This window comes from Ovis canadensis, chromosome 3 (genome assembly GCF_042477335.2).
Source record: "Ovis canadensis isolate MfBH-ARS-UI-01 breed Bighorn chromosome 3, ARS-UI_OviCan_v2, whole genome shotgun sequence".
Lineage (NCBI taxonomy): Eukaryota > Metazoa > Chordata > Mammalia > Artiodactyla > Bovidae > Ovis > Ovis canadensis.
The window spans coordinates 103905207-103927366 of record NC_091247.1 but is presented as its reverse complement, the minus strand read 5'-3'; the positions used below and the strand labels follow the sequence as shown (position 1 = coordinate 103927366).

Below are 22160 nucleotides of genomic sequence, written 5' to 3'. Positions count from 1 at the left end.
GGGGAGGGGGGAGGGGGGCTGGGGGAGGTTAATTAGGACTGCTTTGGAAAATGTGGGATTATCAGTTTTTAGAGTAGACACATTATGTCAGTTTACATGTTTCATTTCTCATTCCTGCTGCTGCTAAGTTGCTTCAGTCGTGTCCGACTCTGTGCAACCGCATAGACGGCAGCCCACCAGGCTGCCCTATCCCCGGGATTCTCCAGGCAAGCACACTGGAGTGGGTTGCCATTTCCTTTTCCAATGCATGAAAGTGAAAAGTGAAAGTGAAGATGCTCAGTCGTGTCCGACTCTTCATGACCCCATGGACTGCAGCCCACCAGGCTCCTCCGCCCATGGGATTTTCCAGGCAAGACCATCCCCCAAAACCCAGTTATCCAGTTGAATGGACATTCATAATCAAATGAGATGACTCATTAAAATAAAATGCTACATTAGATTTAATAAATATTGTACAGTGAGAGTCACAAGTCTGAGTCCTGAATTGATCCTCTTATTTTAAATGGTAAATCAGCTAACAGTAATTCCTGAATTTTAGAAGCTTCTTTTTTTTAAAAAATATATATTCTATTTATTTCATTTGGTTGCACTGGGTCTCAGTTACAGCACATGGGATCTGGTTCCCTGACCAGGGATCGAATCTGGGCCCTCTCCACTGGGAGCACAGAGTCCTAGCCTACTGGGCCCCCTGGGAGATCCCGAAAGCTTCTTGATGACTAAAACTCAGAAGGGCTCTTTGCCCAGACTCTGTCCCTCTCCCCCTCCACCGCTGGTTCCTAAGGCACAACCACGTGAACCGTCATCCATTCCACACGTGTTCATTGCACGCCTGTCACGTGCCGCTTGCTGTTCTGAGTTCTGGGAACACAGACGAAAGCCCCTGCTATGACGGAGCTCTCAATCTAGTGGGAGAAGATGGGCCATGAAACGATAATCGCAGTGAACAAGCACTTCCTGTTGTTTATTCTAGGTGATAAAGACCCGGGTTGTGGGGCTGGAGGAAGGGTTGCAGTACTCTGTGAGGCCCTCTGTACTCAGTGAGGCCTGAAGCAGGGCTGAGCCGGGCAGGTGTTGGGGGAGGAGCAGGTCAGGTGGAGGGAGCGGCCTCAGGTGCTTGAGGAAGAGCCAGGGGGCTGAGAGTCACCTGCGCTGGAGAGGACGGCCTGAAGGGCTTTGGGGCCCAGGCCTCTGTGGGGAGTGTGGCGTCTCTGTGGAGTGAGAGAGCCCCTGGAGGGTTTGGGGTGCAGCAGGGCTCCCCCTTGCTGCTGTGTGGAGAGTAGACTCAGGTCCAGGGTGAAGACTTGGGGTCTCGCTCTTTCGGTGAGAGGAGATGCCCGTGGCTCAGCATCCTCAAGACGGTAAAGAATCCGCCTGCCATGCGGGAGACCTGGTTCCATATCTGGTCGGGAAGATGCCCTGGAGGAGGGCATGGCTACCCGCTCCAGTATTCTTGGGCTTCCCTGGTGGCTCAGGTGGTAAAGAATCCGCCTGCAATGCGGGAGACCAGGTTCCATCCTGGGTCGGGAAGATCCCCTGGAGGAGGGCATGGCTACCCGCTCCAGTATTCTTGGGCTTCCCTGGTGGCTCAGGTGGTAAAGAATCCACCTGCAATGCGGGAGACCTGGGTTCCATCCCTGGGTCGGAAAGATGCCCTGGAGGAGGGCATGGCAGCCCACTCCAGTATTCTTGCTTGGAGAATCCCATGGTCGGAGGAGCCTGGCGGGCTGCAGTCCATGGGGTCACAGAGTCGGACATAACTCAGCGACTAAACAGCAGCGTGTGACAGTAGCAGTGGAGGCTCCCAGAAGCGGTTGGATTCTGGGTGTCCGTTGCAGGCGGAGCTGATGGGATCCGCTCAACTGGCTGGATGCAGAAGGGTAGAGAAGTAGCGGAAGCAGTTTATCCCCCAGGCCCATCCACTTCCACAGGTCTGGGGCAGGAGGTTGACCGAGTCAAGGTCAAGATACTGGGTTAGCCAGAGAGTTGATTCAGGTTTCTTTCCGTAACGTCTTACAGGAAAACCCCAATATTAGACATCCATGTGGAGCTAGCTGTCAGCCAGCAGCTGGATGTGAGTCTAGAGGGCACAGGAGAGGGCTGCAAACAGTTGTTGGAGATGCCTTGATGTATAGTTTGTATTTAAAGTCTTGAGGCAATGGCCAGGTGCAAGGACTGAGCCCCAGGACTCTTCTCAGGAAGGAGAAGCAGCCCTGGGGTCAGAGGAGCACCAGGAGAGCTGTGCCTGGAAGCCGAGGGGAGGGAGGGTTTCCAGGAGGAGGGAGAGAGTTGCTCAGAAACTGCAGCCAGGCCCGGTCTCCTGGGAATGAGATGCCACCATCAGAGGTCATTGGTGACCTGGGCAAGGGAGGTTTTCTGGCCAGGGAAGGAGAAGGTTCTGCTAGAAGAATGGCCTCTCTGGAGACACGTAAGTTAGGAAAAAGGCAAACACAGCCCAGGGTCCATACTCGGGTCAGCAGAGGGTGACCTCTGTGTCAGGGCCCCAACTGGCCAGCCACAGTTGGCGCCAGGGCTCCATGCTCTCAGCCTACAGGGCAGGGCTGGCTGAGGGAGGTGCCCCAGGTCCACTCACCTACAGGGTACCTACCTGGCTGGAAAGTACTGCCATTAGAGGGCGCCCACACCCACCAGTGGAGTCCACAAACATAGGCGCCCCAAAGAGGAGGCGAGAGGGCTGAGCGGGAACTGAGGAATCTACTCGTTTCATCCACAGGAGGGGCATTTTGGTCCTTCAGAGAAGCTGCCTACCTTTCCCAGTGAGGCCCAGGGTGACCGGTGACCATTTGTGTGGCAGGGCTAGTTCTGAGCCTGTGGGTTAGTTAGAGGGTTCAGCCGCTGTTCAGTCATAAGTCATGTCCGACTCTCCGGGACCCCATGGACCGCGGCACCCTGTCCTTCACTGTCTCCCGGAGTTTGCTGAAACTCACGTCATCGAGTCAGTGATGTCATCCAACCATCTCATCCTCTGTCGCCCCCTATCCCTCAATCTTTCCCAGCATCAGAGTCTTTGCCAATGAGTCAGCTCTTCCCATCAGGTGGCCAAAGGATTGGAGCTTCAGCATCAGTCCTTCCAAAGAATATTCAGGACTGATTTCCTTTAGGATGGACTGGTTGGATCTCCTTGCAGTCCAAGGGACTCTCAAGAGTCTTCTCCAACACCACAGTTCGAAAGCATCAGTTCTTCAGCACTCAGCCTCTTTACGGTCCAACTCTCACATCCATACACGTCTACTGGAAAAACCGTAGCTTTGACTGTATGGACCTTTGTCAGCAAAGTGATGTCTCTGGTTTTTAATATGCTGTCTAGGTTTGTCATAGCTTTTCTTCCAGGGAGCAAGCGTCTTTTAATTTCATGGCTGCAGTTATCGTCAGTCGGAGGGGAGGAACTGTCCTTTCTCTCCAGGGGCTCCGACTTCTGGGCTGTGAGCAGGGACCCCCTAACTGAGCCATATCCGACACCCACCTGCTCCCAGGGCTCAGTCTGTGGTAGGGGCTAGGCATGGAGGGCTCTTGTCTACCCTCTCTCACCACTTTCCCTTTGTTCCCTTTAATTTGTTTCTCCCCTTCATTTTTTTTTTCTCAATTAAAAATAAAAAGCTGTAGAAGTGAAACATGCCCAGCAAGTAGAGCGATATAGAAGGGTACTTAGGCCCTCCCTCAAACTCCAAATACCCCCAGAGGTGACCGTCGTTACCGCCTCCCGACGGAGACAGGGCGGTCTAGCACCCCCACCCCACATGTCTGCAGACGGCGCATGCATTCTGTCGCCTTGAAGTCTCTCCAGGGCTTCCTTCCATGCTTGGTCCATCCCGCTCTGCCACATTCTCCTGGAGCGGCAGTGGCCCCTGCTCCATTGCCTTTTTAAAAAAAATTAATTGATTTTTAAATTTTAATTGGAGGCTAGTTTACAATATTGTGGCGGTTTTTGCCACACACTCACATGAGTCAGCCATGGGTGTGCACGTGCTCCCATCCTGACCCTCCCTCCCACCTCCCTCTCCACCCATTGCCCTTAAGGTTTGAGATTGTTGACTGTTCTGATGAACCCTTTTGCTTTTTCTGCATTTCGAAAATTACATCCATAGAAAAAGTTCCTACCCCTGAAATTCCCAGGTCCAAGGTTGGGGACCCTGAATTTTGAGACATACTGCCAGTTTGGCCTGCTGAAATGAGTGACCGACCTGCCCAACAAACAGAGTGCCTGTGAAGACCTGTGTGTCTCCCCAACACTGGGTACTGCCAGGCTTAATTAGGACGTGTCAGTCCGAAAGTGGTAAGAGCTGCCTTGCTTTAATCCTGGCTCCCCGCCCCGCCCCATGACGTAGTTTAACTGGCTGCCCCAGGCCCCTAGGGACACTGCTTCTGTCTCCAGAGGGCACTTCTGGACCGGCTGCATCCAGCAGATGAAGAGGCTGGGGGCTGGACCCTAGGCTCGAGTCCCTGACTGGCCGCTGCCTACAGAGTACCTTGGCCAAGCTCTTGCTGGCTCATCTCTCAAGACCCTTGGGGAAGCCATGGTTCTAGCCATGGTTCTGCCTGGCAAGGTGCTGAGAGTTATTTGACCATGTGCATGCGTGCTAAGTCGCTTCAGTTGTGTCCCACCCTTTGTGACTATAAACTGTAGCCTGCCAGGCTCCTCTGTCCATGGGATATCCTAGGCAAGAACACGAGTGGGTTGCCATTCCAGGGGCTTCCAGGGGATCTTGCTGCCCCAGGGACTGAAACTGGATCTCTTACGTCTGTTGCATTGGCAGGTGGGTTCTTTACCATCAGTGCCTCCTGGGAAGGCCTTGTTTGACCACAACTGGAAATCAGTGTACCGCAGTGACTGGCACACTGTGGAAAAGTTTCATGGAAGGGGCAATACTTACCCCGTCACATGTGGTGTACTCTGTGATTTTTTGCTTTAATTTATAAAATGCTGGTCACAGGAAGTGGCATTTCTCTGTTCCCCCTCCAAGGCCCGTGGGAGTTGTGGGCTGGGCTTCCCAGGGACTCTGGAGACCTGAAGAACCTCCTCCAGGGACATGGTGCAGAGTCACGGCTAAGATTGGGTCATGAAGGGGAAGCTGAGCGGGAGACCTGACTTGACCTTCACGGCCCTCCGGCTCTTTTCCCCTTAGGCCTTTCCAGACCCGTGTCCCTGTGTGAGGGGCACATAGTCCCTTTGAACCCAGAGTGGGGGCCAGGCCCTGTCATTGTCACTTGCTGGGGTTCGGGACCTGCGAGAGGCGAGGGACCCCAGAAGAAGGCCTGAGAAGCCTTGCCACTCCACTCAGCTTTGTGGGAGGGTCCTTCCTCCCCACCGTCTACCTCCTAGCTTTCTCTTGTTTTGGGTTCAAGGGTGGCCCTCCTCTAATTATAGTACCCTCCTGGCCTAATTATAGCCTGGGCTAATTTGTTAATGGCTTTGGGAACTGAGAGCCTTGCTTTGGGCAGGATCATGGCTCCTGGGTACACGCAGAGGAGTTTTGCCAAGGGGCACTGGCTGAAGGAATGTGGGTGGCCCTTGGGGCCCCTTGGGGAGCCCCATGTCCACCCGGCGCACACAGGGCTCTGATGGATGCTGTCTGTGTCTGCAGGTTGTCAGGGTGGGGCTCTCCCCTTCCCAGGAGCCCCTGATACACCACACCAAGCAGGGACTTGCCATCTTCATTCTATTTAAACACATGATCCTAAATTAAAAGATACTTTTGGTTTTCTTTTCTGTAAAAGCAATATCCATTTCCAGTAAAACTTCAGGACTCGTGACCCCAAATGTGTTAATATTTTGCTCGAGGAGTCTCAGGACTGGTCCCTCTGCTCCTCCAACTCATTACATTTTCTCCTCAGGGAAGTCCCACCTGGCCATCGTGCAGAAGGTGAACAACGAGGGCGAAGGTGACCCCTTCTACGAGGTGCTGGGGCTGGTCACCCTGGAGGACGTCATCGAGGAGATCATCAAGTCCGAGATCCTGGACGAATCTGATATGTACAGTGAGTCCCCTGCCCCACCTGCCTCGCCGGGACGGACCCTGCTGTCCTGGGGTGGGAAGGCTGAGTGTGAGGCCAGGGCCGTGCGTCCTCCCAGCCTTCATGTCTCGGTCCAGACGCTGCTTGCGCTGCTTCTGGTGGAAGGAGGCCCCGCTCAGCTGGGAGCCAGCGGGTGGGCTCTGGTCTTTTCCCGAGTCCTTGCGGGACACTGGCCTCAGTTCCAGCTTCTCTCTTGCAGCTGACAACCGAAGCCGGAAACGGGTCTCTGAGAAGAACAAGCGCGACTTCTCAGCCTTCAAAGATGCTGACAATGAACTCAAGGTGAAAATTTCACCTCAGCTACTTCTGGCTGCTCATCGCTTCCTGTCCACGGGTAAGAGCAAGAGGGGGCCCTTTAGGTAGGAGCAGAATATAGCCGTGGAGGGAGACGTCCTGGCTCCTTCTCCCCGGAGGGCTGCAGCAGATGAAGGGCCTGGGCAAGCTTGCCTGTCTCTGGAAGGGGGCAGGGCGTTGTCCCTCCATCTGCCCCCTGACAATCCCTGGAGTTTATTTTCCCTGTTAATGAGTTGCTGCTGCAAACTTGCAGAAAGCGTCCGGGTTTGTTTTGGAGGTTTTGTGCTGGGAGGATGGGAGGTGGGCACCAGGATCCCCACTGAGGAGGGAGAAGAAGGCCCTTCCACATGCCGCCTCCTGGTGGGTGTACCTGCAGCCCTGCCGGCTCATCCTCTCCAAGCCCCTGGATCCTGCTCTGTTCTCATCTCTCCACCTCCCCTCTGCCTGCATCTGCCGGGTCCCACGGGACCTGACCTCCCAGTCAATCACTTTTCTCTCTTCTCACCCCTGATTCATAGCTCCCTTGGAGACCTGGGTGATTAAATAGGAGCATGCCTGCCCGCCCCATCCTCTCCCCTCACTCTTGGCTTCCTTCCCACCCTCACTTGCTGAAGCTGTGATCCTGTGATTTTTCTGCCAGGATATGGATGCTGTGGACTCTGACAGCAGCACTAGTCATGTGTACCAGGCACCTCCCACATGGCAGGCACATGTCTCAGTGTCTTACGTCTGTTACCCCATTTCAGCAAGCAGTGACCCCATGAAGTTTTAAATCCCCATTTTACAGATGAGGAACCTGAGACTCAGGTGAAGGAATATGTCCGCGGTCATGTTTTATTAGTGCAGGAGCCGTGGTTCCAGCAGGCAGACAGCTTCATGTTTGCTGAGGCCGGAGCCAAGGCTGCACCCTCTGCCCGCCCCAGGGAGGCAGGGCCAGGTGATGAGGAGCTGTCCAGCGCAGGTGTGACCGGGCCCCAGGTGCTGCCTGGCCGCCTGTGAAACCCACCTCTCTCCTCCCTCAGAGGTCCCCCAGTTCAGCCCCTCTCTGATATCAGAGAAGATCCTGCTGCGGCTGCTCAAGTACCCAGACGTCATCCAGGAGCTCAGGTTTGACGAACACAACAAGTACTACGTCCGTCATTACCTGTACACTCGCAACAAGCCGGCCGACTACTTCATCCTCATCTTGCAGGTGGGCCTGCGCCCCCTGTGCCTGTGCTGCCCCCTCGCCTGCCCTCTGCCCACCCCCCATTGCCCATCCTCCTCCCAAGGGCCCCCTTGGCCTCCTCGAGGTCTCCCGGGGTCCACGCCCACTCACGCCTTGCTCCTCCCTTGTGCCTCAGGCTTTTCTCCCTGGTGGTGTTCTCCTCTCAGTCTGTGACCTTGACCCTCGCTCTTTCAGGGGAAGGTGGAGGTGGAGGCCGGGAAGGAGAACATGAAGTTTGAGACGGGTGCCTTCTCCTACTATGGGACCATGGCCCTGTCCTCGGCCCCTTCTGGTGAGTCGTTGGACCACCCCCAGCACGTCTGGAGGGGGTCGGGATATGGACAGGCTGCCCCCCCGGAACCTAGGGCCGTCTACAGGCTCGTTGCCCAGGTGCCCTCAGGGAGGGGAGGCCAGTGAGGGTCTGGGCTTTGAGGAGGTAGGCTGGAGAGATGATTTGCCCATGGGGACAGGGGTCCGAGGGTGGAGGGAGGAGATGGGAAGGGGATTCTGAGCAGAGCCTGGAGGGGAGTTGAGAGTGCGTTCTGAGATGGTGAGACCAGCCTGGAGGAGACAAGGGAGCTGGTGGGTGTGTATCAGGGAGGCCCAGGAAGTCGATGGAGTTCGCTCATGATACAAAGCAGGAGGCCGTTAGTGGCCCGTAAGCAGGGGGACCCACGCCAGCAGAATGGGCGAGCTGGGCAGGCAGGCTGCCGTGATGGTGGAGAACAGTTGAGAGAGAGGCAGGTGGAAGGAGGCTTTGTGGCCTCACTAGTGAAGACCAGGCCAGGGGCGTTGGGTGGGGTGAGGAATCCGAGGCGCCCGTGGCCGGGGGCCAGGCCAGGGCCTGTTGGCCATGCAGGAAAGGGGCTGAGCCACCGCCTCTTGGTTGAGAGTCGGCTCTAATGGAATAAAGGAGCTTGGGGACGGAGAGAGGACTGGCAGCCCCTCAGAAGGCCTCTCTTGCCGCCCCAGTGCCCTCTGCTTCTCCGGTGGCTCAGGCTCCTGTCACCAGAGGGGCCTTGTGGCTGGAGTGGGTGCCCTGCAGACGAGGCCCAAGTGTCACCCAGCTTGGCATCTCGCTAGCGGTGTGACGCCTCCAAGCCTTGAGAGCAGCCGCGGTTCTGCGGGCTGGAGAGGGGAAAGTCTGTTTTGGTGCTGAGCGGCGCGTGGTAGGGGGATGGGCACCTCCACACTATGCCTGCTGCTATCCTTTTGGGCGGCCGGGCACACATACACTGGCATGAGCAGGCACCTGCAGGGAGGGGGATGGGAAACAAGGCTCCAGAGCCGGATTTGGGAACAGGTGCCCCTGCCCAGGTGCCCCAGGCCTGGGACGACGTCTCTGCCCCTCCCAGGAGGGCCTCTTACCATCCAGCTTGGGGAAGCCTTCTAAAGCAGGGCACACCATCACGTTCCTCTAAGTGCTTTCTCTGCAGCGGTGCCTCAGAGCCGGGTTGGGGGCCTGGGCCCTGTCTTGACCTGGAGGCCCTTGCTTTCCACTTGCAGTGGCCGGCAGGGAGGGGAGATGACTTCTGGGGGCTCTGTGTTCACTGTGAGAACTCTGGGCTCACTCCACCAGCTTCCGCCCTTCTCTGATCAGGGCTCATTTGTGGGCTCTGAGCGCCCTCCCCGTCAGAGCCGGTGCCGCCTCTCTGCTCAAGGCAGCCCGGCCCCCAGCAGGCCTGCTTCTCCATGCTGTTCCTGTGGCTCTGTGTCCACCGCACCCATCACTGACCTTCTCCTCTTTTGCTCCAGTACCTTCCGCCCTGGTCGGGTGTCCGCCTGGCAAGCGGAACTCCCTGCTCTCCTGGCTCTCAGGTAACAAGGCGTGGCTGGAACATGTGCACTGCCTCCTGTCGCCTGAGCCTGCACCCTGCAGCTGCGTTAGCCTCTCCCAGCAGGCACTGGGGCCGCCTGTGCCCCCTCCTCCCAGCACCCCGCCCGTCCACGTGTGTGGGCCAGCCTGGCAAGTGTTGGTTCTGCTTGACCTGGGGTTCTGTGTTACTGTGTCCCTTTGCCCAGGTCCTGGAAGGGTTTCCTCAAAGGTCCTTCGGTCTTTGAGAAGACTCGTGCACACGCACATACCCCTGCAGGTGACAGGCTGGGAGTGAAAGGCTGTTCCCGGCCATGCCAAGTGAGCCCTGCTGCTCAGGGCCACACAGACTTCAGCAGGATGACTTGTCACCTGTCAGTGTTCTTGCCTGGAAAGTCCCAAGGACTGAGGAGCCTGGTGGGCTACAGACCATAGGGTTGCAAAGAGTCGGACATGACTGAAGCGACAGGGCACACACACATGCAACTTTCTCTAAAAAAAACTTCCCACCTTTCCTCACAAGCTTTGCTTTTTTATTCTGTGGCTGAAATGGTGTCCACCGGCCAGCGGGAGGCAGCCTCTGGGAGTTAGAAGTGCAGCCACTCAGACTGCCCTAGTTGAGTGGCGTCTCCGCCAAGACCGGCTGAATGGTTCTGGGAGCTGACTGACCTTCTCCGAGTCTTGATTTCTTCCTGTGAAACGGGAACAAGACATGTGCCCACTTGTTAAGAATTGTTGGCCACAGTAGGCAAGAGAATTGATATAGAATGTTTAGCTAGAGCTCAATTACTACTTGTCCTTTCTCTATTATAGTCAAACCAGAAAGTATTTGGGAAAAGACCAAAGGCCCTGTGCTGTTTCTGGCCTTCCACAGGTCACACTCCTGAGTGCTGAACCGGGGTCGACGGAAACCGTGTTGGCCCAGCAGCATTCAGTTCATGGGATCCCCGTATCCCACGTACACTGGGGCAGCAGAGGTCCTGCTGGCAGACCCGTGGCCTGGGCTGCTGAGCCCGGGGGTGAGGAGCATGGCGAGTGTCTCTGGGCTCCAGTTCCGGTGCAAAACTTCAAGCAGCTCCCGGGACCCTGGCCGTCCTAGAAACCTGTCACTTCAGGCCCTTGTTTCCCGTTGATGTTCATACAGTTGGGCTATTTTCCTTCCTAAATATACGAAAGCACACCTAAAAAAAACAAACGGATTCTCTTAAAAAAGTAAAAAGGTGATTTAGCAGTCACTGGTCCCATTCAGATGCAGCCAACTTTTGGCTGTGATGAGTGGCCTTTAAGCAGGAGGCTGCCTGGCGAGAAGAGTGGACTGTGTCACTGGCCAGCCCCTCAGCCTCCCTCTTCACGCCTGCACTTGCTCCAGTCTCATAGATGGCGGGGTTGACACACACATGGCTTGAATCCTAATGTCCTTACCTGATATGGGAACCGAGACTTTTCCGTAAGCTTTCTAGTTAGAGCTGTGCGGGGTCTCACCAAGCAGAGGTACCTTCATTTGTTACTTCCCCCGTACACGTGTTCATGGGGGTCTGTATTCTAAATAATGGCATGATATAGACCTCTTTATGGAAAAACTTCTTCTGTGTTTAAGATTATGTCCTTAGAATATTTTTTCCAGAAATGGAATTACCAAGTCAAAATTACCTGTGGTTTTCTTTTTTGTTACTTTTTTGGGTTTGTTTTAATAGTTACATAGCTTATTTAGAAAGCTAGAAAAGTAGGAAAAATCCTAAGAAAATTAAATATCATAATTTCATTATTCAGAAACAAAACTTTGTATTTTTTAAATTTCTAGGACCTCTGTTTTAACACACCATGTGACTAATGTATGTTGATTTAAGTTCATTCCCTGTTTCTGGAGTGTTAATAAGCATTAATTAAAAGCATTCTGACATCCAAATAATGTTAAACAATAAGAAATATTGAACTTCCAGGTGTTACTTAAGTTTGAATGAGTGATAGATGCACACGGTCCTCTAGTGGTTGTATACCACGGGTCCCCAACCTCCGGGATCTAATGCCTGATAATCTGAGGTGGATCCGATGTAATAATAGTAGAAATAAAGTGCACAATAAATGTAATGTGCTCGAGTTGCCCCAAAACTATCCTCCCTCACCTCGGTCCATGGAAGAATTGTTTTGCATGGAACTGGACCCTGGTGCCAAGAAGGCTGGGGACTGCTGCTGTCATAGAATATCCAGACTGTGTGTTCCTGGTTTTATGAATGAAATTCAGATGTGGAGTGTTACTAAATACAGTCTCATTTGGTTCAGTCAGTCACCCAGACTCAGTGGTTGCTTTTTTCACTGGGCTGTTTGTTAGAATAGTTAACTGAGTCATTAGTAAGTTAGCAGTTAACTAAGCAGATCAGCTTAGTCCACTGCCTGTTTGTTTAAAACAAGCCAGCATGCCTTCACAATTAACTTCTTGGTGCATTTCATTGTTCTCTGACTGTTCCCCCAAAATATGAGCTAATGAGGTACAATAATGTGTGTGCCCTTCCTTTTGCAAAATAAGGAGCTAGTTCCTTCCTCATTGGAAGTTGAGTCATTCCCTTTTCCTGGTTACTATCAGCTGAGTGAAGCCTGTTCTGCCCTTAGTGATGGGAAGAGGCACTGCATAGCTACCCCAGGGCTCTGCCTCCTCGAACAGAGACTGGGACCAGTCTCCAGACACCCCAGCATGGGAAGCTGGAGCTCTGGGGCCTCCAGGTTCCTGTGAGAAGAGTGTGCTGCCTCCGTGCCCCTGCTAGACTGGCTGGGCTCAGCGGACACAGGCAGGACTGTTTCACACACAAGCCTCACAGAACACACTTTTGAGCTCTTACAAGCATTTTAAGACACGAGCAGGGTGTCACATTGGGGGTGTCTGTGTGTATGGTGAGAGAGTGCAAACCGTAGGTTCTTCCTCTCCATATAGTTTAAAAGTGTGCAGTTTACATCCCTTGACAGAAGCGGTCATCGCGATGCTATCTACCACACTCGGGCCACCTTTGTGTTGCCCCTGCCTCGTTAGTTGTCCGGGGAAATGAGGGCTTTTGTAGACATAGACTTTCTGTGTCTCAGCTTTTTGCTTTCTGTTTTGTTCTCTGTTCGGGTAGACTTTTGAACACTTACTGCACAACACTTCTAAACAAACTAACTCGTTTGCTCTGATGAAGTCAGACCTTGCAGTAAGGGCTTTGTTTGCACCCGAGAACTCCTTCCCGTTTCCCGTGAGGGCACCAATGCCCAGGCGCCTGAGGGACGCGGTTGGACCAGGAGGCTGTGCGGGGCGCCAGGCTAGCCGCTGACCTCACGGTCTCTGTCCCCATCACAGACCGCTCTCCATCGCACCCCACGGCCCTCAGCCGCTCGGCCTCCCTCAGCTACCCAGACCGCTCCGAGACGGCGAATGCCGGGCCCTTGGCAGGCAGCAGCAACCAGTTTGGCAGCTCGGTCCTGGGCCAGTACATCTCTGACTTCAGCGTGCGGGCACTCATGGACCTCCAGTACATTAAGGTGAGCCCTCTGCCTGGGGCAGCCCCACCCTCTGCCTCCGGGGCGTCTGGATCACTCTGCCTCCAGGCCATCGGCAGATCCACGGCACCCAGCATGGATAGGCTTCCCAGGTGTAGCTAGTGGTAAAGAACCCGCCTGCCAGTGCAGGAAACACAAGAGACATGGGTTCGATCCCTGGGTCGGGAAGATTCCCTGGAGGAGGGCATGGCAACCCACTCCAGTATTCTTGCCTGGAGAATCCCATGGACAGAGGAGCCTGGCCGGCTACAGTCTATGGGGTCGCAAAGAGCCAGACACGACTGAAGTGACTTTGCACACGGCACATGCACCCAGCACGCGGGCCCGGACCTGGGGTGTGTGTCCTTCCTACTCTAGCTTCTCAGTCTTTGGGCGCTGGGGGGGCGGCTTCTGATACCCTCTGCCCTGGGTCATGCCCGCTTTCCTGGACTCAGCTTCTATCCCGGCCCCCCAACCCTGCTCTCAGTGACCACCCCACGCCTGCCCACCTCCCTGCAGATCACCCGGCAACAGTACCAGAACGGGCTGCTGGCCTCACGCATGGAGAACTGCCCCCAGTTCCCCCTGGACGGGTGTGCTATCTGCACCGAGAACTCAGCTGACAAGGCCGAGCCGCCGCCAGTGGACGAGACCACGAACCTGCTGAATGAGCGCAACTCCTTGCTGCACAGGACGTCTCACGAGAGCGCCATCTGACAGGAGGGCCCGGGGTCCCCCGCCAGCCCCGCGGGGGCCTCCCCAGTGGGCCCACAAGAAGACAGGGAGCCTGTTAGGCCGGAAGGGGTACAGTTACCTTGTCTGACTGAGCAGCCGGAGGGTCCCCTGCCTGAGGGGGATCTGGTCTCTGACAGGGACCTCTGAACAGCTCGCAGGTGGCAGCTGCACAGCCCTGGACTGTGGGGCAGTATACCGGCGACCAGGAGCGCTTCTAAACTCAGCTCATTGCACCTCTTTTTAAATATCACAGGGGGAAGGGAAGACAGGGTTAAGGAACTTTATTTAAAAGCAATTTTTTTCCCACAAAAACTTTAAAAGGGGTAGGGTTTCTCACCCCAGGAAGCAATAGCCATAATGTGCTCCCAGTTGTGACCTCCTGGCTGCATCCCTGACTCAGGGAGCCACCTCTCCCTGCTCCTCTTCCACGCCCTCCAGAGATGGCACCGCTGCAGCTTCCTGGAGGAAGATTTCTTCTTGGGAGAGAAGACAGTTCTTCCCAGGAAGCAAAGAACCAAATAGCGCTGAAAAAAACTGCCTGGACGCACGCTGAGGCTCACCTGTCATCACCGAGGCCAAGGGATTATTCTGGGAACCGTGGTCAGGGGGGTGATACTCCCAACTGTGGAGAGGAGCACGCCTCCTCCTGTCAATCGCTGGACCCAGGAACCTCCTAGAACTCTGCTGATGGGGTCTCCTGGTGAGTTGGGCTGGGCCAAGGCCTCTAAGCCCTGTCCCCACGATCTGCCTCACATCCCTTTGGACAGCTCTCCACTTGTCGTGGGGTGACTCCAAGTGTTAGGCAGGGTCTCACACTTTTAAGACTGTTAATCAGACTGCTCCCAGGCCCTGCCCTCAGTTTCACCAAAGGTTTTCCCCAGGTGGGGAGAGTGTCTGTGTGAGAGGAGCTTACCTGTGATGCTCCTTTCGGGGCCAGGAGGGAACTTGCTCATGAGCATCTACGTTGTTAGCAATCAGTTTATCCCCCTCCCACCCCATGGCCAAAGTCCAGTCTCGTTACTGACCCACAAAGCCCTTCTTTCCAGAGTCCCTGCTTCTAATTCCAAACCCCAGTGTCTCTTAGGGATTGAGGTCAGGAAGATGTGTAGGAAGCCAACCCAAGTGGGTTCTCACGGCCTTTCCTGTGTGGCCGAGGCTCACCTGACCTTGTTCACGCACTTACAGAACTCAGGAAAGGAGGTTTTCACTTAGAAGGCACTCAGCCAGCAGCCCTGTCCTACACGTGTGAGATCCTAGTGTGAGCTGTCATCCCAGTCTTTGCTGAAGCCCATGGTACTGGACCCTGAATGCCCCAGCCCCATCTGCAGTCCTGCACCATCTTCCTGAGCAGCAGGCTTCCTACTGTTGGGGAGGCTGTGGGACCAAGGTCCACTCTGACCCTTTGGTTGGGAACACTTGCTGGGGGGCCTGAAACAGACGAGGGAGCCTCGGCAAGCCTTCCCGCATATTATTTATTCACTTCTTTCCTCAACCCGTGAGACCTGGAACCCCAAGTGCTCTGTTGGCAATGACCAGAAAATGCCTTGCACCAAGTATGCTGGGCCCTGGTCAGTTTAACAGGCCTTCCCAGTGACAGAAGTGATTCCTACAAGTCTGGAGAGAAGGTGGTGACACCTATGGGTTCTCAGCCATGAGGAAGACACCAGACCTTCGTGCCCTGTCCAGGGAAACCCCTTAGTTTTCTCCAGGAGCAGCTTGCTCTCCACGTCCACATAGGGTCTTGCAGTGCGGTTTTCCTGGGGCCTGAGTGCTGCCTGAGCCCACGCACTGCCCGAACCTAGTGTTTGTGTGTGAAGTCCATGGAGCAGGTACACACACTTCCACGGCTACCTCTGTGCACACACAGACGCTCTCAAGAGATGGTCCCTCCTCCCCACCTCTCCCTGTCCCCATTTATAATCACTTTCGGCAGAGGGTCATGGTTATTTCCAAATATTACTGGTCCGATGACTTCCTCTTCCCAGTGCAATTTCTCATTTCCTATTCTAGCCTCTGGTTCCTGGGCTGAGCCGTACCCTGGACCTGGCCCAGCCCTGCGCGTCTTCCCGTGGAAGGGGGACCTCCGCAAACAGCAGGCCTCCATGTGGGTAGGCGAGTCACAGCCACCGTAGCAAATGACTCGTATTTATTTTGCATAAGATTTTAATTTGTATATTTTTGTGATTTATTTTGGCATTGTTATGAGTTTTGACTCTTGGGGAGTTTTGTTGTTATGACTCTTGTGTCTTTTGTCACAAAACAATGATAATATTTGTTAAACAATATATGGAATTTATTTTTGATTGGTAATAAAAAAATGAAATATGGATACATCTTGGAGAGCCTGCAGTTGGCCTGTCTGAGCTCAGGACTTGTCACAGAGCTCGAAGTGGCTGTGCTTGGCTATGACAGGGCAAGAGGCAAGCATCCTGGGACTGTTCAGCACTAAAAATAATGAAATGGAAACGTGTAACTTACAAAAACATAATCAAGGCTGTTGTCACAGGAGCTAGAGAGTGCCAGCTGCTGCTAGACCGGTACGGCAAGTGTGCTCAACTGCCACTGTTACGAATTCAGTAAAATGGAAACCAGAGGACCAAGGGCAGCTGGAATGGGCAAATTGCCCCTCCTCTCTCCTCTAGGGGCTAAAGGAGAAAGGTGCTTGATCTAAAACTAGGATCACATTGTCTAAGAACAGCAGTTGCCTCTCGGTCCAGACTTGGAGGCTGGTCGTGGTCTCCAAGTTGGAGTGCCCACCCCCAGAGAGCCCACCTAGAAGGGACCTCACTGCATCCACTCCGGAGGCTTCAGTCGGGCAGACTCCCACAGCGCCCCCACGTGCCTAGCTGGAGGGTACAATCGAGTGCACCCAGGCCAGGGGCTCAAGGAACCGTGGCTTAAGAGGGGAATTGGGGGGGATGTTAGGCGTTGGGTAGGCAGAAAGGAAAGAGGACATTTCAGACAAAAGAAGTAACATGCAGAGTCCTGTGTATAGGTGGGCAAGAGTAAATTTCATTCATCCAGCCGTCCCACACACGTTTCAGCCTCTGCTACATGCCACGTGCCACCAACCCCTCAGGCTATCTTCTCCACCTGGAACGTTCTCCCAGGTCTTTGTGAGGCTCACCCCTTGCTTCATCTAAGCCTCTGTTCAAACGCTGCCTCCTTGAAGAGGCCTTCCCATCAGACCACCCAAAAGAGCTTGGCCCCCATCCCTCTGTCCATCTCCTCATCTTGCCTGGTTTTTTTTCTCTGTAGAACTTAACTGTCACGTATTAAAATAAGGATTTGTGTATTTTTTGTTGTCCTCACACTAGAGCTTAAGCTCCAGCAGGTCAGGGTATTTGTTATTTCAACTGCAGTCCCGGTGCACTGCAAGCACCGGATGCAGGAAATACTTGTTGAATGAATGAATGAATGGGCCTTACCAGAAGGTAAGTACCGGATTTTATTGGAGGGGAGCATGCTGCTCCTATAACCTTGATTGAACCTAGTAACGATGGTCGAGGAAAACTGGCTGGAGGAAGTGACGTATAGACGAGAGGAGGAAGAGTCAGTCAGGGGTCACACACATTAGTTATGGGTTTAAAACTCAACAGTAAATATTTCAGTAAAACATGGAAATGTCTTGAGCTGAATGGCCAGAAAGGAAAATCGCCCATGGGGGACCTGAAAGTCTGGTGACAAGTGTCTCCACCGAGGCTGTGATAATGGACTAAAGAATGGTGCAGAGCCAAGGAAGACAGAAGCTGGTAAAGTGGTGTGGGACCTATGTTGTTCACAGAAAGTCATTCATGGGCAACTTTGTTTGCCCTGCACTGGATCCTTTGGGTTTCATGGTTTCAATCATCATTTGTGTTTTCCAAGTGTGATCTGATTGTTCTATCCAAAGGTTTCCCTGCCAAAATAAGTTACAAGGTTGTTTTCCAAGGGAGTCTGGGACCAGAGGAAAAGTAACTTGTCAGAGGTCAGAGCCCTGTGTAGATGTATTGGGCGTTTTTCCCACCTTGCCTCTGGAACTGTTCTTTGCTGGTTAACTTTTCAGGCATGTGGCTCATTTCAAGCTGTTGTCCATTCTATCTGTGTCAGCATTTTTATCTGGACTTGGAGACAGAAGTGTGAACCAAAGGGACTGAGTCTATTATTATTTTTTCAAAAGAGGCATGCCAGTCCGGTGGAAAGGGTCAAAGGTCATAATTGCTTCTGCTGGCAGCTTATTCTGGAGTTTTTCACACAATACTTTTGTTGGTCACTCACCACAGGTTTACTCATTTTTGCACATGACCTTCCACACAAGTATATTTCACTTGTGACCACAGTGCCTAAGCTTTTTAATAATATTTTCATGACAACATATGTGTTTCTATACAGCCCTTGCAAAGACCATTTTAAATGACACGTATATGGATGCTCTTATCAGTCTACTTATGTTAGGAAAGTTGAAAATACATAAAAATGCAGAAAATACAAAAAAACCATTTTGTCGGGACACTTATAGAGAAGTCTTGTTAGCTTGCGTGTTTCCTTCCAACCAGGTAAAGTTCACATATAACAGGTTGAGGAACATTCCATACTGTCAAGGACCATACAGTCTTCTAAAACAACAATCCTGGGAGGATCCTCTTGAATAGTTCCTGTTGGTCGTTAGGAATTACTTTCCCAAGGATGCTCTCCTAGAAGTGAAGTGACCAGATACAGTAATTTCTGACAGAGATGCCAACTCCTAGTGTTGCTGGGATGGCGACAGGATATTAGGCTGGTCGCTTTGGAACCCCTCATCCGTGCCCGAGTAGTGTTCACTTTTCTCTAGTAAAGTGTATCAATAACGAAGTAGCTGCGAGGATCCAATGAGGCGGTGATTTCGTGTGTTTACGTCCTTCGTTCTCTCTGGCAGGGGTGCAAGTTCATCTAAGGAGGGACTGAGTGTGTGTCACGTCCCAGACCCATAGCAGAGTCGCGCGCGACCAAGGAATACTTTCAATAAGCTTTAGCTTCCGACGCCCAGTCGTCGGTTCTTTTAGCCCTCTTCGAGGTTTGGGTCGTCGGTTTCTGAGGAAACGGACCATCTCCCTTCGTTAAATTCTCTATCTGCAATTTCAGGAGCGCCACTGCTCTCGGCGGCCCAAGTGCCGAGCCAGGGACTTCCCAGAGTACGGGCCTGGCCTCCCTGCGCTGGGGACGGCCGAAGGGAACTAGACCCCCGCGGAGAGCGGGCCAGCTGGCCGCCCAGCGTCCTCCGGGTGCCGCGGCCCAGGCCCACAGGGCCCAGAGCCCCACGCCCCCGGCCCGCCCCGGGATCGCGCCGCGCTTGTTTACTCCCCGGCGCAGCCTAGTCCGACCCTGGGGCCCGCCCCCGCCCGCCGCCTATTGGCTGAAGAGGCTCCAGGGCTGGCGACGATTGGCCCGGCGGAGGCGGAGAGGTAGGCTGCACGGGAGGCCGAGAGGGGGCAGCAGGCGATGGCGGCGGCGGCGGCGGGTCGGCTAGGCTGGTTGCTCGCCGCGCTCTGCCTGGGCAACGCCGCCGGAGAAGCGGCGCCGGGCCCGCGAGTGCTGGGCGTCTGTCTAGAGGAGGACGGAGCGGCGGGCGCGGGGTGGGCGCACGAAGGGGAGGTGCGGGCCGCGCCGGAGGCCACCTTCCGCTTGCGCCTCTTCGGCTCGGGCTTTTCCAACAGCTCCTGGTCCTGGGTGGCTCCTGAGGGGGCGGGTTGCCCCGAGGGCGGGCCGGCCGTCGCGCCCGACGAAGCGGCGGCTCCCACGGGCGAGTGGCGTGCGTTGCTGCGCCTGCGCGCCGAGGCCGCGCGCCCGCACTCTGTGCGGCTGGCGGTGCGCGGGGAGCCGGGGGGTTCGGCGGCCGAAGAGGCGGCAGCCCTCACGGGCGAGTGGCGCGCACTGCTGCGCCTGCGCGCCGAGGCCGCGCGCCCGCACTCGGCGCTGCTGGCCGTGCGTGTGGAGCCGGGCGGCTCGGCGGCCGAGGAGGAGGCGCCGCCCTGGGCTCTGGGCCTGGGGGCGGCGGGGCTGTTGGCGCTGGCGGCCCTGGCGCGGGGCCTACAGCTGAGCGCACTGGCGCTGTCGCCCGCCGAGGTGCAGGTGCTGCGCGAGAGCGGCTCGGAGGCGGAGCGTGCGGCGGCGCGGCGCCTGGAGCCCGCACGGCGCTGGGCGGGCTGCGCCCTGGGCGCGCTGCTGCTGCTGGCCAGCCTGGCGCAGGCGGCGCTGGCCGTTCTGCTGTACCGCGCGGCCGGCCAGCGCGCCGTGCCTGCCGTGCTAGGCAGCGCGGGGCTCGTGTTCCTGGTGGGCGAGGTGGTGCCGGCCGCCGTGAGCGGGCGCTGGACGTTGGCGCTGGCGCCGCGCGCGCTGATCCTCAGCCGCTTGGCGGTGCTGCTCACCCTGCCCGTAGCGCTGCCGGTGGGCCAGCTGCTGGAGCTGGCGGCGCGGCCAGGGAGGCTGCGCGAGCGCGTGCTGGAGCTGGCGCGCGGCGGCGGCGACCCCTACAGCGATCTCAGCAAGGGCGTGCTGCCCTGCCGGACAGTGGAGGACGTGCTCACGCCCCTCGAGGACTGCTTCATGCTAGATGCCAGCACCGTGCTGGACTTCGGCGTCCTGGCCAGCATCATGCAGAGCGGCCACACGCGCATCCCCGTTTACGAGGACGAGCGCTCCAACATCGTGGACATGCTCTATCTCAAGGACTTAGCTTTCGTGGACCCCGAAGACTGCACGCCGCTCAGCACCATCACCCGCTTCTACAATCACCCACTCCACTTCGTCTTCAACGACACCAAGCTGGACGCCGTCCTGGAGGAGTTCAAGCGAGGTAACTTGGGGAATCGCGGAGGGGACGCGAATGTCAGCTCTCTCTCCCCAGAGAAAGAGTGGGGTTTAGGGAAGCCTTGGGGAAAGGTCCCAACCCGGTGGACGACAGGGAGGTCTCTGAGCGCCCTTTTAATGAAGTTGATGGTTTTTTAGCTCTGAATGAACTTGCAAAATATCATTTAAAGCCTTTGGTTCCGAAAATGACAATACTATAGACAACAAAAAGCTTTTCCGGGCAGGCCCCCAGTTTGGGGAGATATGTGTGCTTGATTCTAACTCTCCAGCTTTTTACCGGCTCATTTTTGTGGGCTTGGGCTTTGTGGCAGATTCGGACTCTTGGATAGAAACTGAAAGAACGTAGAGTATACGGTCTAGATACCTGGACGCTGTTGTTTGCACATATGTAATACCAAACTAGCTGAACCTGTGATGTTTTTCCAAGGCGTCCTTGTTGAGGTCAGTGATGGGCTGTTGCCTTCCTGGTTACAGAAAAGGGTATGATTGATCATTACTTCCTGCAATGTGAAAGAAACTTCCACTTTGATTTCACCAGAAGCAACTTGATGGAGGCCAGTCAGTCTCCCCTTCCTTTAAAAACAATAAAACAAAACCCAAGTAAGGGCTCAAGTCCTCTTAACTCCACATTTTTATCCTCTCCTTTGACCCGGGTTCAGGTGAAAACTGAGACCCTCCCATTGTGAAGGTTCGGGTTCTCCGGCAGTCTCCCTCTTGGTGATTGGGCTTGAGGTCCTCCCCAGAGCTTGGTCATGCTTCTCACACCGGAACTTCTGTAAGGACACTTCTGGACTCTGAATGAGCTTGACCATAAAGACTGCATAATTGAGGCCGAGAAGTGAGCAAGGCCCCCTCATAATGACTTCCTGATAGCTGTGAAGTCTCCAGGTCCCAGGATCCCATAGGAGGTTCCCTGTGAGCCCCTGGACTGTCAGGGCAGGGAGGCAAAGCTCTGCCGTAGTGACCATTAGTACTGCTGCATGCCAGCCACTAGTGGGCACCCTCCTGCACCATCTCCTTAGTTTTAAAGAATTAGGCAGTTACTGTTGCTACTGTTTCTCAGGATTGGGTGGGAGACTTTGATGGGCAGCTCCGGCTGCTGCCCTGGAGAATCTCTGGGTGCTTCTGCTTGTTTCCTCAGAATGTAGCCACGCAGCCCTGCTCTGCAGGAGAGGAGCCCGGGATCCGGGCAGGCAGAGCCTCCTAGGAGCAAGTGCTCCATCTCCGAGTAATATGGTATTTCTGAGGCAGTGGTGGTTCTCGTGGCTGTGTGGCCAGCCGGGCTGGCCCTGGAGTCAGCAGGGGAGGGTACCATCCTGCCCCTGCCATCTTTCAGCTTGAGGCCAGGCTTGACCACCAGGGCGGTGGCTGCAGGCAGAGCATAGCACCCTGTTTAAGTGGTTTCCACAGATCACTGACTGGTGTGGAGACCAGAGTAGGGGGGTCCCCGTGGTTGGGGGGCCCAGTGAGAGGTGATGGTAGCCTGAACAACGGTGCTCAGTGAGCGTAAAAAGGAACACCCAAGAGGGCACTGGAAGGTGAACTTAGGATTTTGTGGTTTGCTGAGGGGCTGTGGGAGAAGGCAATGGCAACCCACTCCAGTACTCTTGCCTGGCAGATCCCATGGAAGGAGGAGCCTGGTAGGCTGCAGTCCATGGAGTCAATAGGAGTCGGATAGGACTGAGCGACTTCACTTTCACTTTTCACTTTCATGCATTGGAGAAGGAAACGGCAACCCACTCCACTGTTCTT

General features: G+C 55.0%; 2 protein-coding genes across 3 annotated transcripts in view; both read left to right on the top strand.

Annotated features, from left to right (window-relative positions):
- CNNM4 (cyclin and CBS domain divalent metal cation transport mediator 4) overlaps window positions 1-15925 on the top strand; it is a 38846-nt gene extending 22921 nt beyond the window's left edge. Inside the window, exons 2-7 of the mRNA XM_069583915.1 lie at window positions 5851-5994; window positions 6230-6364; window positions 7347-7516; window positions 7727-7823; window positions 12670-12851; window positions 13368-15925. Of these exons, the coding sequence (XP_069440016.1) occupies window positions 5851-5994; window positions 6230-6364; window positions 7347-7516; window positions 7727-7823; window positions 12670-12851; window positions 13368-13565 (926 nt within the window). The 3' untranslated portion in view covers window positions 13566-15925. The remainder of the gene's footprint in view (window positions 1-5850; window positions 5995-6229; window positions 6365-7346; window positions 7517-7726; window positions 7824-12669; window positions 12852-13367) is intronic.
- A 1971-nt stretch (window positions 15926-17896) lies between these two features.
- Window positions 17897-22160, top strand: part of CNNM3 (cyclin and CBS domain divalent metal cation transport mediator 3) — a 32724-nt gene continuing 28460 nt past the window's right edge. For both annotated transcript variants that reach the window (XM_069583913.1, XM_069583914.1), the window contains exon 1: window positions 17897-20394. In XM_069583913.1, coding sequence (XP_069440014.1) covers window positions 19041-20394 — 1354 coding nt within the window. In that variant the 5' untranslated portion in view covers window positions 17897-19040. The remainder of the gene's footprint in view (window positions 20395-22160) is intronic.